This window comes from Fukomys damarensis, unplaced genomic scaffold, assembly GCF_012274545.1.
Source record: "Fukomys damarensis isolate Sample0158 unplaced genomic scaffold, DMR_v1.0_HiC HiC_scaffold_23, whole genome shotgun sequence".
Lineage (NCBI taxonomy): Eukaryota > Metazoa > Chordata > Mammalia > Rodentia > Bathyergidae > Fukomys > Fukomys damarensis.
Window position 1 is genome coordinate 64657652 of NW_022900935.1, and position 16297 is coordinate 64673948.

General features: G+C 54.8%; 1 protein-coding gene across 1 annotated transcript in view; it reads right to left on the reverse strand.

The window, feature by feature from the left end:
• Positions 1–16297, reverse strand: part of Ccdc57 (coiled-coil domain containing 57) — an 83554-nt gene that overhangs the window by 45015 nt on the left and 22242 nt on the right. Inside the window, exons 8-15 of the mRNA XM_033767435.1 lie at positions 14189–14228; positions 13357–13800; positions 11660–11822; positions 11098–11232; positions 5058–5289; positions 4689–4835; positions 3984–4040; positions 1771–1871 (exon numbers count right to left, since the gene is read on the reverse strand). Coding sequence (XP_033623326.1) covers positions 1771–1871; positions 3984–4040; positions 4689–4835; positions 5058–5289; positions 11098–11232; positions 11660–11822; positions 13357–13800; positions 14189–14228 — 1319 coding nt within the window. The remainder of the gene's footprint in view (positions 1–1770; positions 1872–3983; positions 4041–4688; positions 4836–5057; positions 5290–11097; positions 11233–11659; positions 11823–13356; positions 13801–14188; positions 14229–16297) is intronic.

Here is a 16297-nt window from a genome sequence, read left to right on the forward strand (position 1 = left end):
AAAAAAAAAAAAAAAAAAAAGGCTGGAGATGTAGCTCAGTACGTTTAATCTATGGTACCAAAAAAGAAAAAAAAATCATAATATACAAAATAAATATATACAACATTTACTTACAATTTAATAAATACAAACAAACAAAAAATCTCCTGGAAGATTTAAAAAAGACAGAGGGTCCAGCTCTGGAGCATGGTCACTCTGTGGCAGGTGGGAAGTCCAGAGTCTCTGGGTCTCCTGTATAGGAGGAGACAGTCTGTTATGTGTTTGCGGACCTAAAAGGACTTATGACAATTCCTCTTCAGGTCACCTTGTAAGAAATATGTAACCAAAAGGTGACAGGACCAAGTGACCCCAAGGCATGAGCAACAAGAAAGTAGGAAATTGGACCCGGTCAAGATTCAAAGTGTGCCATGAAGGACACCACTGAGGGAGTAAAGAGACAAGTGTGACTGGGAAGGGATTTAGCAAATCTCCATCTGATAAGGGACCTGTACACAGAATATAAAAATAACTTTTACACCCAACAGAAATGATAAAGAACCCCGTTAAAGGTGGGGGGCACACCTGTGATGCAGCACTTGGGAGGTGGAGCAGAGGGATAATCAGGAGTTTGAGGCCAGTCTGAGCTACGTAATGGGTTGAGGCCAGCCTGAAGTCCATAGCAACTCCATCTCAGGAAAAAAAAAAAAGGCTAAAGATTGAGGTTGACATTTCTCAAAAGCTGCACAAATGGCCAAGCAGCCACAGGAAGTGCTCAGCATCATTATGTCACCAAGAAGAGGCTGGACCACAGGGAGGTGCCACTTGCCACCCTCCAGGGAGCAGGATCAAAAAGCCAGAAATAGCTGAGGTCCGAAGGATGTGAAGAAACCGGAGCCTCCACGCACTGCTGATGGGCGTGCGAACTGACGCCCAGATTTGGAAAAGAGTTACACAGAGACTTTCCATGCGACTCGGCTGTGCCACCTCCGGGCATCTGCCTCATACTCCTGGCGGCACACTCACAACAGCCAGGGGCGGGTGCGGCCAAGTGTCCACCCACAGACGAGCAGCTGCACGGAGTGCGGCTCCACTCCACAGTGACTGTGCTACCACACAGACAAACCTTAAAACACCTGCAAAGTTAGCACCAGAAACAGAAAGACTTCATCTCTCAGGGGCCCTGCATGTTCAGCCTTGTCACTATCTTCTGTTGAGACCTCTTTGTTTACCAGACTCTCCCAATGCACCTGTTACAGTCACATGCAAGATGATCCAGCTGCCTTTTACTCAGGTGGGCACCTGTGATGGCTTGTACCTACAGTTCCCCCAAGGCCGCATTTGCTCACAGGTGGGGCTTCTGGGAGGGGGCTGGCTCATGGGTGTGTGATGCTGCGATTAAGGATGTGTGATAATTAAATTGGTTTAGCACAGATCTGAGTGTGGATAATGGAACCCTCACCCTGGTTGCGGGTAGCACCACCCAAAGGCTTATAGTTTGGATGGGATAAAAGAGACAGGGTGCCGTCTGCCCCACCATGGACTGTTTCTCCTCTGCAGTCCCTGTCATGTGCCTCTCTGCCTTGGAGTCAGCTGACTATGGACTGAAGCCTCTACAAACTGTGAGTGTGAAATAGACCTTTTCTCCTTTATCTGGTGGGTGTCAGGTATTTTGTTTCAGCCATGAGGAAAGTAACTAAGGCAGCGGGGTCACATGTGGCACAGCCCTGAGCCTGCTCATATGGCTATTCCTAGAAGACCTGGAAACCTTGAGTGTCACTAGGCCATTCTCACCTTCTTTTTGAGCTTTGTCACCAGCAAGGTCAAGAGATGCACTCTGTCTCCAAGCTTCCTGAGGACCAGAGGGGACACTTGGCCAGCATAGACAGGGTCTCCTGCAGAGAAGACAGCTTCAGTCAGGCTCAGATCTTGAAAACCAGAAGTGTCACCTACGAGGCCCAGAGGCCACCAGCTGTCCTTAAGGAGCAGGTGTCTTTTTTTTTTTTTTCCCTGGTACTGGGGATTGAGCTAGGGACCTTGTGCTTACAAGGCAGGTGGTGAAACCACTGAGCTAAATCCCTGGCCCATGGAGCAGGTGTCTTTCACTGGACTCAAGAGGTTTGGTTCCCTAGGACAATCAGAAACGTGCTGGCCAGGTGTGGTGGTGCACATTTATAATCCCAGCATTCCTGAGGCTGAGGCAGGAGGATCACTGTGAGTTAGAAGTCAGCCTGGGATACACAGTGAATTCAAGGTGGTGAAACCACTGAGCTAAATCCCTGGCCCATGGAGCAGGTGTCTTTCACTGGACTCAAGAGGTTTGGTTCCCTAGGACAATCAGAAACGTGCTGGCCAGGTGTGGTGGTGCACATTTATAATCCCAGCATTCCTGAGGCTGAGGCAGGAGGATCACTGTGAGTTAGAAGTCAGCCTGGGATACACAGTGAATTCAAGGCCAGTCTGAACTACATAGCAAGACCCTGTCTCAACCTCTCCTCATAAAAAAAGAAAAGAAAAGAAAAAAGTGCTGTACATGAAATATAATTCTGTGCAAAGACAGCAGGATGAAATCCAACCTGACCACACAGTATCTGATGTAGTCCCGCCACTTATACATGGGGCCATTTGTTTGAGGTAAGAAAGAAGATGCCCATGTCACACACGGGTCAGAGGAAAAATGACAATGGACATCGTAAGCTATTGTGAACAGAATCTTATCTAATCTTAAGGAACTTGTGTTAAGCTGCCCTTTTGAGAACATTTATAGCTTTGGGCCCACATTTCAGAAAAACAGAGAGGCCAAAAACCCATTAGCTGAACATTCATCTCAAGAAGTTAGAAAGATAACCAAAGGAGAAGAAAGAGAGTGAAATTAGAGTTTTAACTTTTGGGGGGACTGGGGATCGAACTCGGGTCCTTGCGCTTATGAGGCAGGTGGCGGGACCACTGAGCCAAATCCCCAGGCCCTGAAGTTCAATACTGAGGAAATAGAAAGTTAGTATAATTGGGCTGGGGATTTAACTCAATGGTTCCACTCCCTGCCTTGCAAGCACAAGGACCTGAGTTCGATCCCCAGTACCAAAAAAAGAAAAGAAAACTAAATATAATAGATGATCAACAAAACCAGTTTGCATATTTAAAAAGGCTAAAAGTAAATATAAATTTCTGGTGAGATTAAGCAAGGAAGAATAAAAGAGAACAGAAGCAAAGGACCAACTTCATGTAGGAAGAGGTCCAGTGAACATTTAGAAAGCTCCTGGAATAGGATAAACAACTTTACGCCAGAAGCTTGAAAATTTAGATGAAATGGACAATTTGTTAGCGTAATACAACATCCAAAGTGATGTCCTCAAATGGGTGTGGAGGTGCAGGCCTATAATCTCAATACATCTGTAGGCTGAGGCAGGAAGGTCGCAAGTTCAAGCTTGGCCTGGGTAACTTAGAAACTTAGTGAGACCCTGTCTGAAAAAAAATTTTTTTAAAGGGTCTGGGAGCCAGGTGTGGTGGCACATGCCTGTAATCCTAGCACAAGGAAGCTGGGGCAGGAAAAGCCTGCAAGTTTGAGATAAGATTGGGCTACATAGTGAGACTTTGTCTCAAATAGAAAGAGCTGGGCCGGGGATTTAGCCCAGTGGCACCACACCTGCCTTGCAAGTGCAGGGTTCTGAGTTTGATCCCTGGTACCAGGAGAAAAGGAGGGGGTGCGGAGGTGTAGCTTATTATGAAGGCCTTAGGTTCAATCCCAAGGACACCAAAAAGAAGGGGGAAGCGCACACTCACACACATGAAGCTTACGTCCTTTAACTATGAGCAAAACTGAATTCGTAGTTTAAAAGTTTCTCATCAGGAAAACTGGCCTCGGCTAGTTTCAAAGCAGAACTCTTTTTTTTTTGCTAGGGGTAGAAATTCTCAAAAAAGCACCAACAAACTACAGCTAGATGCAGATCGGGAAGGTCCACACAGCGTCACGGTCCCCTCTGGAACTGCAAGGCAGCAAGTGCACATACCTGTTCCTCCCAACCGCAACCTGGCACCAGCTTCGAAAGCAGCCACTGCAGGAGAACCTGAGAGGCGAGGAAAGGACAGCCCTGAGTCAGGGACCGAGGGTGCCAGGGCAAGACCTGCTGAGGGCGTCCTGTCCTGCTCTTCTTCTGGCATATTTCAAAGGAGCCCATGCCCCAGAAACACCAATGGGCTCTGGGAAAACCCAAGAGAATCTGCTCCCTGGAACCACAGAACCCGGGAAAGGCACCTGCCCTCTGGTGCTGCTGCCCGTTGCCCATGTGCACTCTATACCCAGGACAGAGCTCTCGGGGACCCTCATGGGGTGGCAGGGTCTGCAGGGGTCCCTGTGGTAACTGCCTGTGACGCCAGCACGGCAGACCTGAACTCGGGCACCGGCGGGGCCTGAGGGACAGAGGGGCCCTGGCACTCCCGCTGGGCACAGGGCAGGTGGTCTCACAGCAGCACCGGGACAGGACGGCCAGGCACATGGAGTGGCAGTGCTGCGGGCGGAAGTCTGGCTACCCCGCAGCTGAGCAGTGTGAGTCAGCAGAGGCCACACCAAGGCCACAGGGAAAGGGGACCCAGGGCGCAGCTCACGTGGGGAGCAAGAGTAGCTCTATCGGGTCATGGTGCCGGGGCCGGGATAGCCCATTTGGGGGACCGCATTTCGGCGTTCAGAAACAGGTCCTGGGGTGGCCCAGCCTCACCGGCAGCCTCTGCAGAGCAGTGGGCACCCGGCTGGGGGCTGGCATGGCCCGTCCTCGGAGGCTCCTGTGCGCCCTCCCGCTGCGCTTCCAGGCCTTGCAGTTTGTGCTTCAGGGCTTGCATTTCTGTTTCCAGGGCCAGAACGTAATCTGCCAGAAACATGGAACCAGTCACACTGTCTCCTCCGTTCCTCACACCTCAGCTGCCTGTGGGACGCCCTCCCGGAAGCCCAGCCCAGCACCCACCCTCCAGGGAGCGAGCCGCGCCTCCACCTCACTGCCACAGATGCTGCGCACTGGGAAACTGCGGGGGAGCGAGCAGTGCCATACTGGGGAGCGCGTGGCTCGAGGCAGGGCTCAGCCCGCACTCACGGGGAGGGGCTGTGTCTCCCGCAGAGCTGGGGTCAGGATGGGGATTGGGCGGCTCGCCGTCCCAGGTGTTCCTGGTCAACTGTGCGGGAGGCGGCATCTGCTCGCTCAGCATTTCCATCTCCCGCCTCATCTGCGCCACGGCATTCCGCAGGCTCGTGTTCTGCTCTTGCAGCTGCTGGATCTCCCTAGACGGAAAATCTTTACTGACTTCTCTGCGCTGAGGTAGGGGCGTCTGTGAAACACACGGGAGGAAAGAAGGGATGGAAGGTGCCTTCTCCCCGCCTCGGGCCCACGGCTTCCACCTTCCTGCCCTCCTCTGGGTGGCGGGCCCGTCCCCAGTGCAGCGCCGGCAGGCAAGCAGACCCTGACACTCCAGAGTGCGGGTCCCCAGGCAACCAAGGCAGAGGCTCGGGGGCAGCGGTCCCGGCACTCGTGTTCGATGGGGCAGAGGCTCAGCTGGGGGAGACAGGGAGGTCCTGAGGTCGGCGGTGTGCATGTGCTTCCGCCACTGAACTGCGCACCGAGGATGGGCGAAGACGGCAAACTGCACACGTTTTAGCACCACAGAAATGCACTGGTTATAATGGGACCAAGAGCAGACCAGAAAGCACAGAAGAGCAGTGACCGTAAACAGAGCCCAAGAAAACAATCAAACCGAGGGAGGGAAAGGTCTGAAAAATAAAGATGGTGAGCAGAGCTCCAGAGGCTGCGGGACAACATGAGGTGATCTGGGGTGATGGCTAACAGGGCACCCAGAAAAACAAGAGAGGCCAGAAAAGGTATTCCAAGCCCAGTGTGGTGGCACATGCCTGTCATCCCAGCACTCTGGAGGCTGAGGCAAGAGGATGCTGCAAGTTCAGGGCCAATCTAAGCTACACAGTGAGTCCAAGGCTGGTCTGAACTACAGTGTGAGACCCTGTCTCAAAAACAAAATAAAACAAAACAAAAACAGAAGAGCTATTCCAGAACGCAGCCAAGTGCTTCAAACCTGATGAAAACCATAAACCCACAGATCTAAGAGTTTTGATGAATCCTAAGCAAGATAAACACACACACACACAAAACACCAAAGAGCTTACCAAAATCAAACTTCTGTGAAGCACTGACAACGCAAAAACTGAGCGACTAGAGAAAGAGGCCTGCATCCCACGGAGGGGACAGATGCAGCCAGAGATCAAGTGATGCTGCCTGGCCATCAGCCAGACACAGCCCATGGCAGTGTCCTCACAGGGGAGGAAGAGAGCCCCTGCTCTGACCAGGATAGGCGCCCCTCCACGACCCTTCCCCTCTGCCAGCCAGGTCACACAGTGGACACACCCTCCCAGACGTGCAGGCACGGCCACCTGCTGTCCCCATCTGTGTGCGCGCCAGGCCACCCGCAGGCCAGTCCTCCAGCCAGGGACGAATGGGCCCTCCAGACTTCTGAGTCCGACCTGTGCCTGCTCCTCCTTGCTCCCTGCAGAGCCAGGCATCCAGGGCTCGAAGGAGACGGGGTCCTGCTGAAAAGGCGGGACACACACGGACAGAATGTGTTCTGTCTGCAGGTATGGAGACAGAAAGCAAGAACGCCCACCTTGGAGCACGACAGCACTCGAGAGCAAGCAGAGGCCTGGGAGAAGGCCTGGCAAAGCCCAGCCTGGGCCCGCGATGGCGTGCACACCGTCCAGGCTGTTTCTGAAGAGTCAGCACAAAGGGGAAGAACTATGGTAGAAGTTACTCCACAGGGCTGGGTGCAGCCGTGCCCGAGCTGGCTCAGCACAATGCCCTAAGCCCTAGCACCTCAGAAAAGAAAAGCGACAGGAAGCTTGGGTTACTTAAACTCTAGGTTCAGGATCAACCTGGGCCACAGAGTAAGACCCCATCTCAAAAAATAAAATGTGTTATAGAAAGGAAGAACTTAAATGAAAAAGATTATTCCTCCAGTGAGATGAGACCCTGCCACCCTGCCAGTTGGGGGCAGAGCTCCGCACTGCTGGGCATGGTCTAGGAAGGGCCACTGGATGTCTGACTGAAAACTGCTGCTGCTGCCCTGTTGTGGATGCTTTCCCAGAGACATGGGGCCTGCTGTCCCCTGCTGCCTGCCTCCGCCCACCTCCTGGGGCCTCAGCCCTCACCTATGATGCTCTTCAGCGAGACTCTGTTTTCTGCAAAACAGTGTCCTTCTTCTTTTTTGTTTGAGACAATGTAGCCCAGGCCGGCCTCGAACTCATGGTGATCCTCCCATCTTAGCCTCCCCAGTGCTGAGATTACAGGCAGGTGCTCCCATGCCAGGTGATCGGTTCTCAATTTTGAGTTATTCATTTAACTTATATTCCAGGATCGTGAGTCTGCTACACAGCACCTTGTTATGGAAACTGCGACTTCCCCGCTAGCAGGGGTAGCAGTTTCCTTGACCTGTAAGACTGCTCAGTAGTCCAGCGTAACAATTTAGACTGTTGGCTGTCCAATACCTCCACGGCCTTGGCTTCTTCGAAGCTAGTGCTGACACTCCGATGACAGCCTCTTTTGTTTTCTCTTTGTGGCACCAGGGGTGGAACCAGAGGTTCACACATTCTAGGCAAGTGCTCTACCACTGAACTACACTCAGTCCTTATTTGAGACAGGTCTGCTAAAACGCCCAGGTTGAACGTGAACTCACAATCCCCTGGCACCTGGGATTAAGGTGTGCGCCTCCACGCCCAGTCAGGAGACAGCCTCCGAGCAGCCATGCTGAGGACAAACTCCTCTCCTGCTTTATCACACTTCTCCGGCTTTCTCTTGAGGCAGGTGGCTGGCTCTGTCAACTGTATGGAAGCCTCTCCCTCCTCAGACCCCAGGGGAGATGCCAGCCCGGCCCGGTTCCCTGTCCCAAGTAGAGTTCTCATGTGTCCTCTGCCTCCAGTTCCATGTCTTGAGCAGGCGCCACTACAGCCGGTGAGGCAGCACAGGGGCACAGCTGAAAGGCAGCCTTCCCTGGCTGTGGAGCTGGTAGGGCCCTGCAGCTCCCTGGGGGTGTGGAGAAGGCCTCGCTGTGGCACTCGGGCAGCAGCCCTGGTCCTGCATGGGCAGTTTTTTGCGGGGCACGCTTGTCACCCTCCGATTGTGGGTAATGAGGGCGAGTGCGCGGCCCTCACCTCGGGACTGGATCAGCACTGTCACGCCACATGGTCGTCAGAAGCAGGCAAAACTGCTCAGAGGCTGGACACTCCGTAGCTGGGGGCTGCGGGGTCAGGACCGGCTCAGGTTCCCTGAATACTTTACAGGGAGGTTTGGGTGTGGATTGTTCCTGACCCCAAGCCCTCCCAGGGCTCATTCCTACGCAACAAAAATGCAGAAAAGCAAAAGCCTCCCTGTTCTGCTGAGCTGGCACCAGGAGAAAACATCTATTACCAGCCGGGGAAATGCAGCAAAGGAGGTGTGGAGTGGGGTCCCGACGGAGAAAAGCACTTTTCTGCCTGCAGGGACTGGGTCTCTCCTGTGTGACGGAGGTGGGTCTGTCTCACAAGTGACGACGTACTGATAGCCTGGTGTGAGCCCCAGAGCACTGTGGGGTGAGGACCCTGGGCAGCCACGGCTGAGGACGCCTGCCCACGTCTGCCCCTGGGGACCTTGGCACAGGCCAGTTTCCCTACTGCAAATCTGAGCGCGGCTGTTGAGTCCCCTGGGAGCTCAGGCCTGGGCTCCCTGTGTCGAGGTCCAAGCTCGCAGCTCTCCTGTGGAGGTGGACCCAGCTGAGCTCGGAGGGCACGGCACAGTAGCTGCCACATCTGCTCAGAGGGGGAGCCGGTGCTCTTGGCCCACCAGATGCCACTTCCCACTGCAGCACGGGGCTGCCTTCCCCACCGAGCTCACGTGGGTGACCTGTGTACCCACCACGACTGGGCTGCGTGGACACTGGCACCGTGGCATCAGAGTGCCCTGCCAAGCCCATTCCACAGCCAACTCTGGCTCACGCCTGGACCTGCCTTCCCTGAGTGCTGACAGGAGCTATGGAAGTGGGGGAAGGCTGGCGGGTGTCGCCAGAAAGGTCCCCACGGACTTCTGTGCCCTGGTGCCCTCAACCCTCCATAAAGGGGCAGATGTCTGACTTTGGAGAAAACAAACGGCCCCAAACACCTTCGAGAGACAGGGTCGTGCAGAAAGCCACTGGGCCTTGATCCCAAACCAGGTCCTGTGAGGAGACCAGGCCCAGGCCAGCCTCCAGCACATGGGGCCCGGAGAAGTTCCTGTCGCCTCCAGAACAATTACCACACTGGGCGGCTCAGACAGCAGGAATTTACCCTCTCCGAAATCAGGCTGGGGAAGGCTGGGGAGCTAGTCTCCACCCAGAGGCTGTCCCAGGAGCTGCTCCAGACTTTTGGTGGCCTCTGCTGGCAGCAGCACCCCCGCACCCTCCTCTGCCCCCAGAGCTGTCTCTCTCCTCTCCTCTCAGGACAGCAGGTGCTGGGTTAGGGCCGGCCCTACTTCAGAGTGACCTTATCCTTTTTCTCTTTTCCTTTTTTTGAGGCTCTTGCTGTGCAGTCCAAATTGGCCTTGTATTAGCTACACAGCCTAGGCTGGGCTTGAACTTGCAATCCTCCTGCCTTGGCCTCCCAAATGCTGGGATTATGCACCTCCAGGACCCACCTGTGCCTACATCTGAACCAATTATACACAGAACCCACCCCGATGCCAGTGAGGTTCCATGCTGAGCTGCTGAGCTCAGGACGAACCTGCCTTTCTGGGGGAATCACTCAACCTGCAGGGAGCCAGGTCAGTGCTGGCCTGCAGCTGGCTGTCCAGCCTGTGCAGGTCCTTGTGGAGAGAAACACCACCATCCTTGCGGGCTCAGATCACTCAGGCACTGCGTGTGAAGCTGTGCGTCTCTGGGACAAGGGTCTAGCCTCTTAGCCTGGCTTGATTATGAAAAGCTCCACGGTTGCAGAGATTTTGCCGTGGACACGGGAATGCACACCGGATTCTCCACACCAATGAATCCAGTGGGTTAAGAAACAGTACTTCAGAACTGAAAGGGGAACGAGTCACTGAGTCCACCGGCAGCGATGACCTGGGGGACACGGGCGTCCCCACCTGGGCCCAGGCTGCTGCAGTGGCGCCCTGCTCCCCAGGCTTCCTGCTCCTCCCTTGGATGGACCAGCCTGCACTTCCAGAGTCGGTGGCCTCAGGCCAGGAGGCTCCAGTCTGAATGATCCCCAGATGGCAGGACAGGGCCTACCACGCACTGACCTCACGTGCGTGGCTCGACACTCCGGGAACGAACCACTCCCGGATTCTGTGTGTGCCTCAGGATGGTGGGATGCCACAGGTAACACAAGCTCAGCCTAGGGTTGGCAGCTTCTTCCTCCATGACAAGGCGAGCCGAGGCAGAGAAATGAATGGACACAGCGGCCCCTGCCAGAGGTGGGGCGTGTGGCCTTCGGGTCACCTGCCGAGCGCCTCCCTGCATCTGAGCGCATCTCAAAAGAATCAGCAGGGGAAAGAGACACCATAGCCACTTGAGAGCCTGAAACAGTGGCTACCTCTCTCTCCCAACAGCTTCCTGTGGCCTAGCGGTTGTGGTGGCTCAGGGAAGCTCCTCAAGGTCTCTGGGTCTCGGGGACCAAACGGAGACGCATCGCAGTCTTAGAGGGATGATGGCACAGGCAGAGTGCACAGCTGTGGACCACTGTCGTCTGGGCTAAACACGGGGAGGAGCTGCAGGGACAGATATGGCAGGAACGACCGCCACACAGCTTGGAGGAAGGACCACAGGACGACCTGCATTCACCGCTGGCACCAGTCAGGTCTGGGAGCTTCCTCAGTGCTGAGCCTAGGGTCACACTGTGCTGAGCACGTGCTCCACTGCTGCCCTGTACCAGCTCTGTACCAGGTCACATTCGGACCTGGGGTCTCTACACTTCTCAAATGCTGAAGATATGCTGGGTTTACCTGTTTCAGTCCTGCACAGCTGCAGACCCACTTGTGTGTGTGCAGGAACAGGACTGAGAAGGCCTGGCCGCCTCCCTGCGGTTGCTGGGCTGAGGTTCGCAGAGCTGGTGGGGCAGCTGTGAGGGGCACTCACCTGTGGCTCTGGCCCGGGGAGGGGCCCGAGCGCCTGCAGCTCCTGTGTAGCCTGGTCTCGCTCCAGGGTCACAGCCCACAGCACCACCTCCTGCTCCCGCAGCGCCTGCTCTGTCTCCTGAAGCTTGGCAGCAACCTGGAAACATCAGCTGGGGTTGAGGGGCAGTGCTGGCCGCTCTGCCTGTGAGCGCAGGGTGCCCGGCATGCGGCCTGTGGCGGTGGAAGTGACAGTCATCCTGTCCAGTTGGTGCCTGGCTGGTCCTGCTGGGTGGGCTGCATGCTTGCAGGCAGGGGCTGTGCCACACCAGCAAACGCGCTGTGCATTAGAGGGACACTAGCTACACAACAAGGCCCTGCTAGAGGCTGGTGGGCAGGGCAGGGACATCTTTACCACTGTGACTTTGCGGCCATGAGTGAACTGGTCATGAGGCCGGGTGCTTTCAAATGTACAGGACACACTTTGTGAGAGCCAAACCCATCCTGCCACAGCACTGAGCTTGCTCCAGCCCCGCTCCTGATGCAGCAGCGACAAAGGAGTCTGCACCATGTGGTACTGCACCCACCTGATCTCTGGCCTCGGTCAGCCCCCGGATCAAGGCCTCTGACTTCTGGATCTGGTCCCTCTCGATGTCGTCACAGCGGCGCTGCCAGTCCAGGCCCAGCTGCACCTGGTCACGCTCCAGGCTCCGCTCCCTTTCTACAGCCTGGGACAGCTGCTGTTTGTACCTGGGGACATGTCCAAATGGCCCCCGTTACTGTTTCTCGGGCCCACCTTGGGTGCAGCACATGGGGGCACCCTTCTGTCTCCCACAGCCTGTGCTGACACAGAATGCACCGACGGCTCGCAGGGGCAGGGAAGCTGCTGCAATGCGCGGGCGGGAGGCGCCAGGGCAGAGGCTGAGCTCACCAAACACAGGAGACCCAGCTCACCAGAAGCACCGACTTGCAGCAAGGCTGGGGAGGAAGCGCACAGACCTAAAACCAAACTTCCGAGATCCCGAGGAGCAGGCAGACAGGAGCGAGGCAACAGGCCATGCGTGTGGCTGTGGCCGCCCCAAGGGAGGAGAGGTTGTACAGCGCCACTGGACACCGGAGGAGACAGTACAGGCACAGATGCCAGCCACGGGCACTGGTGAGGACCCCATCGCGATGAAGAGCAGCACGAGTGCTACCAGCAGAAGGCCCAAGGAGAAGCCAGGACATCACGGAATGCCCACGCCCCAGGCAGGCAACAGGGAACGAGAGAACACCCTAACCGAATAGTGTCAGATTGGGGTGCAGACAGATGTTCTTGAAAGGAAAGTTACAGCATGAACTGCTTAGAGAAGAAGTAACCTTCTAAGCTTCTCTATTAGGAGCCATCAGAAAGACAACGCATTGAAGCCAAGGGTAATAGAAGAAAGAACATAATAAAGAGTAGACAGCGATGAAACTGAAAATAGAAAAGAATTAAGAAAGTCAGGGAGGAGCTGTGCATGATGGTACACACTTGTAATCTTAGCACTCAGGAGGCTGAGGCAGGAGGATCGCTGTGAGTTCAAGGCCAGCCCAGGCTACATAGTGAGTTCAACGCCAGCCTGAACTACATAGCAAGACCTTGTCTCAAAAAAAAAGAATAAAAGCTGGGCGTGGTGGCACACGCCTGTAATCCCAGCACTTGGGAAGCTGAGGCAGGAGGATTGCTGTGAGTTCGAGACTAGCCTGGGCTACATAGTGAGTTCCGGGTCAGTCTCCACTACATAGTGAGACCTTGTCTCAAAAAACCAAAAAAAAAGCAAGAGGGCTGGGGCTGTAGCTCAGTGGTACAGCACTTGCCTAGCATTTGTGAAGCCCCGGGTTCAATCCCGAAGCACCACTAAAAAAAAAAGGTCATTACTACACAGTTAAAATGGGGTGTTTTATTATATTCATATTGTTCCTCAGTAGCACTGACTTTAATACATTACTGAAATTAGATTATCTTTACGTAAGCACAATTTCCTGAAACTGATAAGACAGTCAGGACGTCTGCAGGCAGACGCTGGCAATCCCGCGTGGCTCCCAGCTTCCCGCAGAGGGACGGCCCCTCACCGCCGGCCCTCACTGGCCCTTCAGCTTACCCACCCTCCTGACCACTGCGCTCATCTCTGCTCCTGGCTTGTTACTTTGACAGAACCAAAGAAGCACAAGGAAGACTTGTTTGGTCTGAATCCTCTGACCCCGAGGGAATCCCACCCCAGGAGGCGCCGGCAGAACCGTTGGCCTCGGGGACACGAGTTACCTGTCCACGTCCTGCTGGGCTCTGGCCAGCCGCGCCTTGAGCTTCACCTCTTCGTCCCGCAGCACCTGGGCCTGCAGGTCCCTGGAGACCGCCTCCCTGGACATCTGGGCCACCTGGGCATCCCAGCCAGCTTTCAGAGCTGCTGCCTCGTCCCGCAGCCTGAGCAGAAGGAACTGCGTGAGTCGGGGGCTCCTGCTTGCACCCCTGGGCGCTGGGCTGCGAGGGGCTCCAACAGACCCGCATGTGCTCGCTGGGCCCAGAGGACCCGAGCAGAGCACGAGCTTTTGGCCTGCACTAATTAACGGCTCCACGTGGGAAGAAACAGCCATGGTCCAGCGGACCTCACACCGCCAATGTGCCAAGGGCAAGGCTGGGCATGGGCGGGAACAGGAGCCCAGCGCCCACAGAGCCTGCCAGCCATGCCCAGCACAGCATCTCACACGCCTTCAAACTGAAAGCAAAACAAGGCTTCCCAGTGCCCATTAACCGTTGGACAGCTTACCAGAGCATCGCCCGGCAGGTGTCACTCTGGCCAGCGCATTCTGGTAGCGAATACATTTCATAAGCTTATTGTTTTTATATTTCCCATTAAATCATCTTATTAAAATGAACTAAAAATGTACGCAAGTCTTGGTCACCCCGTATTTAAATACTGGAATGGTATGTGGTTAATAGCTTTCTGATAGAATGATAGAAGGGTTACCCAAACCAGGCACATTTCCCAAGCAGACACTGAGAAGATACCTAGAGGTGCTCACTAGGGCAGGCATGGCCCTAGCTGAAGCAGGAGGCCGCTTGTCCGTGGCCCAACGGTGCCCTGCTGTCCTCACACCTGGCTTTGAAGGCATAGCGGCCACCCTCCATGCTGGCACCTGGTGCTCATGGAGATAGACTGCCCTCAGTACCAGCTCTGCCCACAAGGCAGCCCACACCCCTCCAGCCTGTCCAGGTGCTACAGATACGGCCCTCACCAGAGACACAGGAGGACACAGCCAATGGCAGAGAACTCGGGTTACCACTGAACTCCTATCCATCCACCTGAGCCCTACAGGTGTGCTCAGGGGCTCCAAACTCCATGCCAGTACAAGACTGTGCATATAGAAAGCAACCGAGGGCTGGGGCCCATTTACCACTGATTCACACTCAGCGTGAGGAGAAGCCCCAGAGGCCACACAGAACCTACAAACTCAGTTTCTAGTCCAGAACGACTCCCCTCTGTGTGATAAGGGGAAACTGGGATAGGAAGTAAAGGAGAGTTAAGCAAGCATTTACTTAGGAGCCTGAAAAGGAGGCTGAGACCTGGCAGGCGGACCAGGTGAGGCCTGTGACGGCTGCCTCAGCGGGAGCCACACTCTCCCTGGGTCCGGCTGCAAGTCTTCTCCAGCCTCCACCGCCGGAACCTTGCTCCTCAAACCACCCAAGGGCAGATTAAGTCTGAGGGAGAATCCCGAACAGACCAGGCCTATCCCGCATTTCACAGTTCAAGAGCCCCCAAAGGAGACATAACTTGGAGCGGGTTTTCTGTATGGGACAGAGAAGAATTTCCCGCAGGAAGCATGTGAATGACAGCACGAATGAACCACTGGATGCCCCTCGTCACAGCTTCTCCAGGGCCCGTCCTCTCCAGTGACACACAGGAGGGGCCGGAATCCGTGACTATGTGGGGACTTGATGGGCACAGCCACCACGAGAACCCAGCAGTGCTCCAGAAGTTACGCACGGAGCTATCCGGCCAGCAGCTCGTTTCCGGCGCGTTTACGAAAGAGCCAAAGCAGGGTCCCAAGGGGACATCTGCACACCCGTGTTCACAGCAAGATTATTCAGGAGAACCAAAGACAGAAAGAACCATGTGCCAGTCACCACAGAGGAGGATAAACAAAATGGGGTCTCTCCATAGAATGGAGTATTATTCAGTCTGAAAGGGGAAGATTGTGACTTAAAAGCACTGAACTGTACACTTCAAAATGGTTAAGATGTGGGCCGGGAGTTTAGCTCAGTGGTGTCGCCACCTGCCCCACAAGCACAAGGACCTGAATTTGATCCCGGTACCAAAACAACAATAACAACAACAACAAAACCTCCCAAAAAACAAAAACAAAAAAATACACACACAAAATGCTTAAGATAATTTTATGTTACATATATGTTTTTGTTTTTTTGAGACAGGGTCTTGCCATGTAGTATAGGCTGGCCTTCAACGCACTATGTAGCCTAGGCTGGCCTCAAACTCCAAGCGATCCTCCTGCCTCAGCCTCTTGAGTCCTGGGATTACAGGCGTGCACCCCCACGCCCGGCTCTTGGTACATGTATTTTGTAAATCAATTTTATTTCACCCCATTCCCCACTCAAGCCCCCTCCCCTATTACGTTATATGTGTTTTATTTATTGTTTTGGTACCAGGGATCAACTTGGGCCCTTGTGCTTGCCAGGCAGGCGGCGGCACCACTGAGCTACATCCCTTGCCCTGTTATATGTATTGTAACTCAAACAACAGTTTGCAGAATGAAGCTCTGACATAGGCTATAATGTAAGTGAACCATGAGGACGCAGTGCGCAGTGAAAAAGGCTCAACACAGAGGTCAAAACTGCAGGACTCCAGTTTCTGTGTGATTCACCATCACATTCCCAGGAAAGCAGCGTGGGCTGCGGGGGATCCCAGGAGGGGCAAAGAGCTGTGTGTGTAATGGACCAAGGCTCAGCTGGGGAGACAGCGCTGGACGGCGGAGGCAGCACAGTGGTGCACGCTGCTCCCTGCGGATGCGCCCGGCCGGTTACAATGGTAAATGTCACACTGAGCGTCCCTTCCCACCAGCAGAAGCGCACTGAGACCCGCGCAGGCAGACTACACAATGTCAGACAAGAACAGACAGGCCTGCGCGGAGGAAGGTCCACACGGCTGCCGGGGCCAGGCCCGCAGGTGCCCCGGGCTCACCTGTCGATG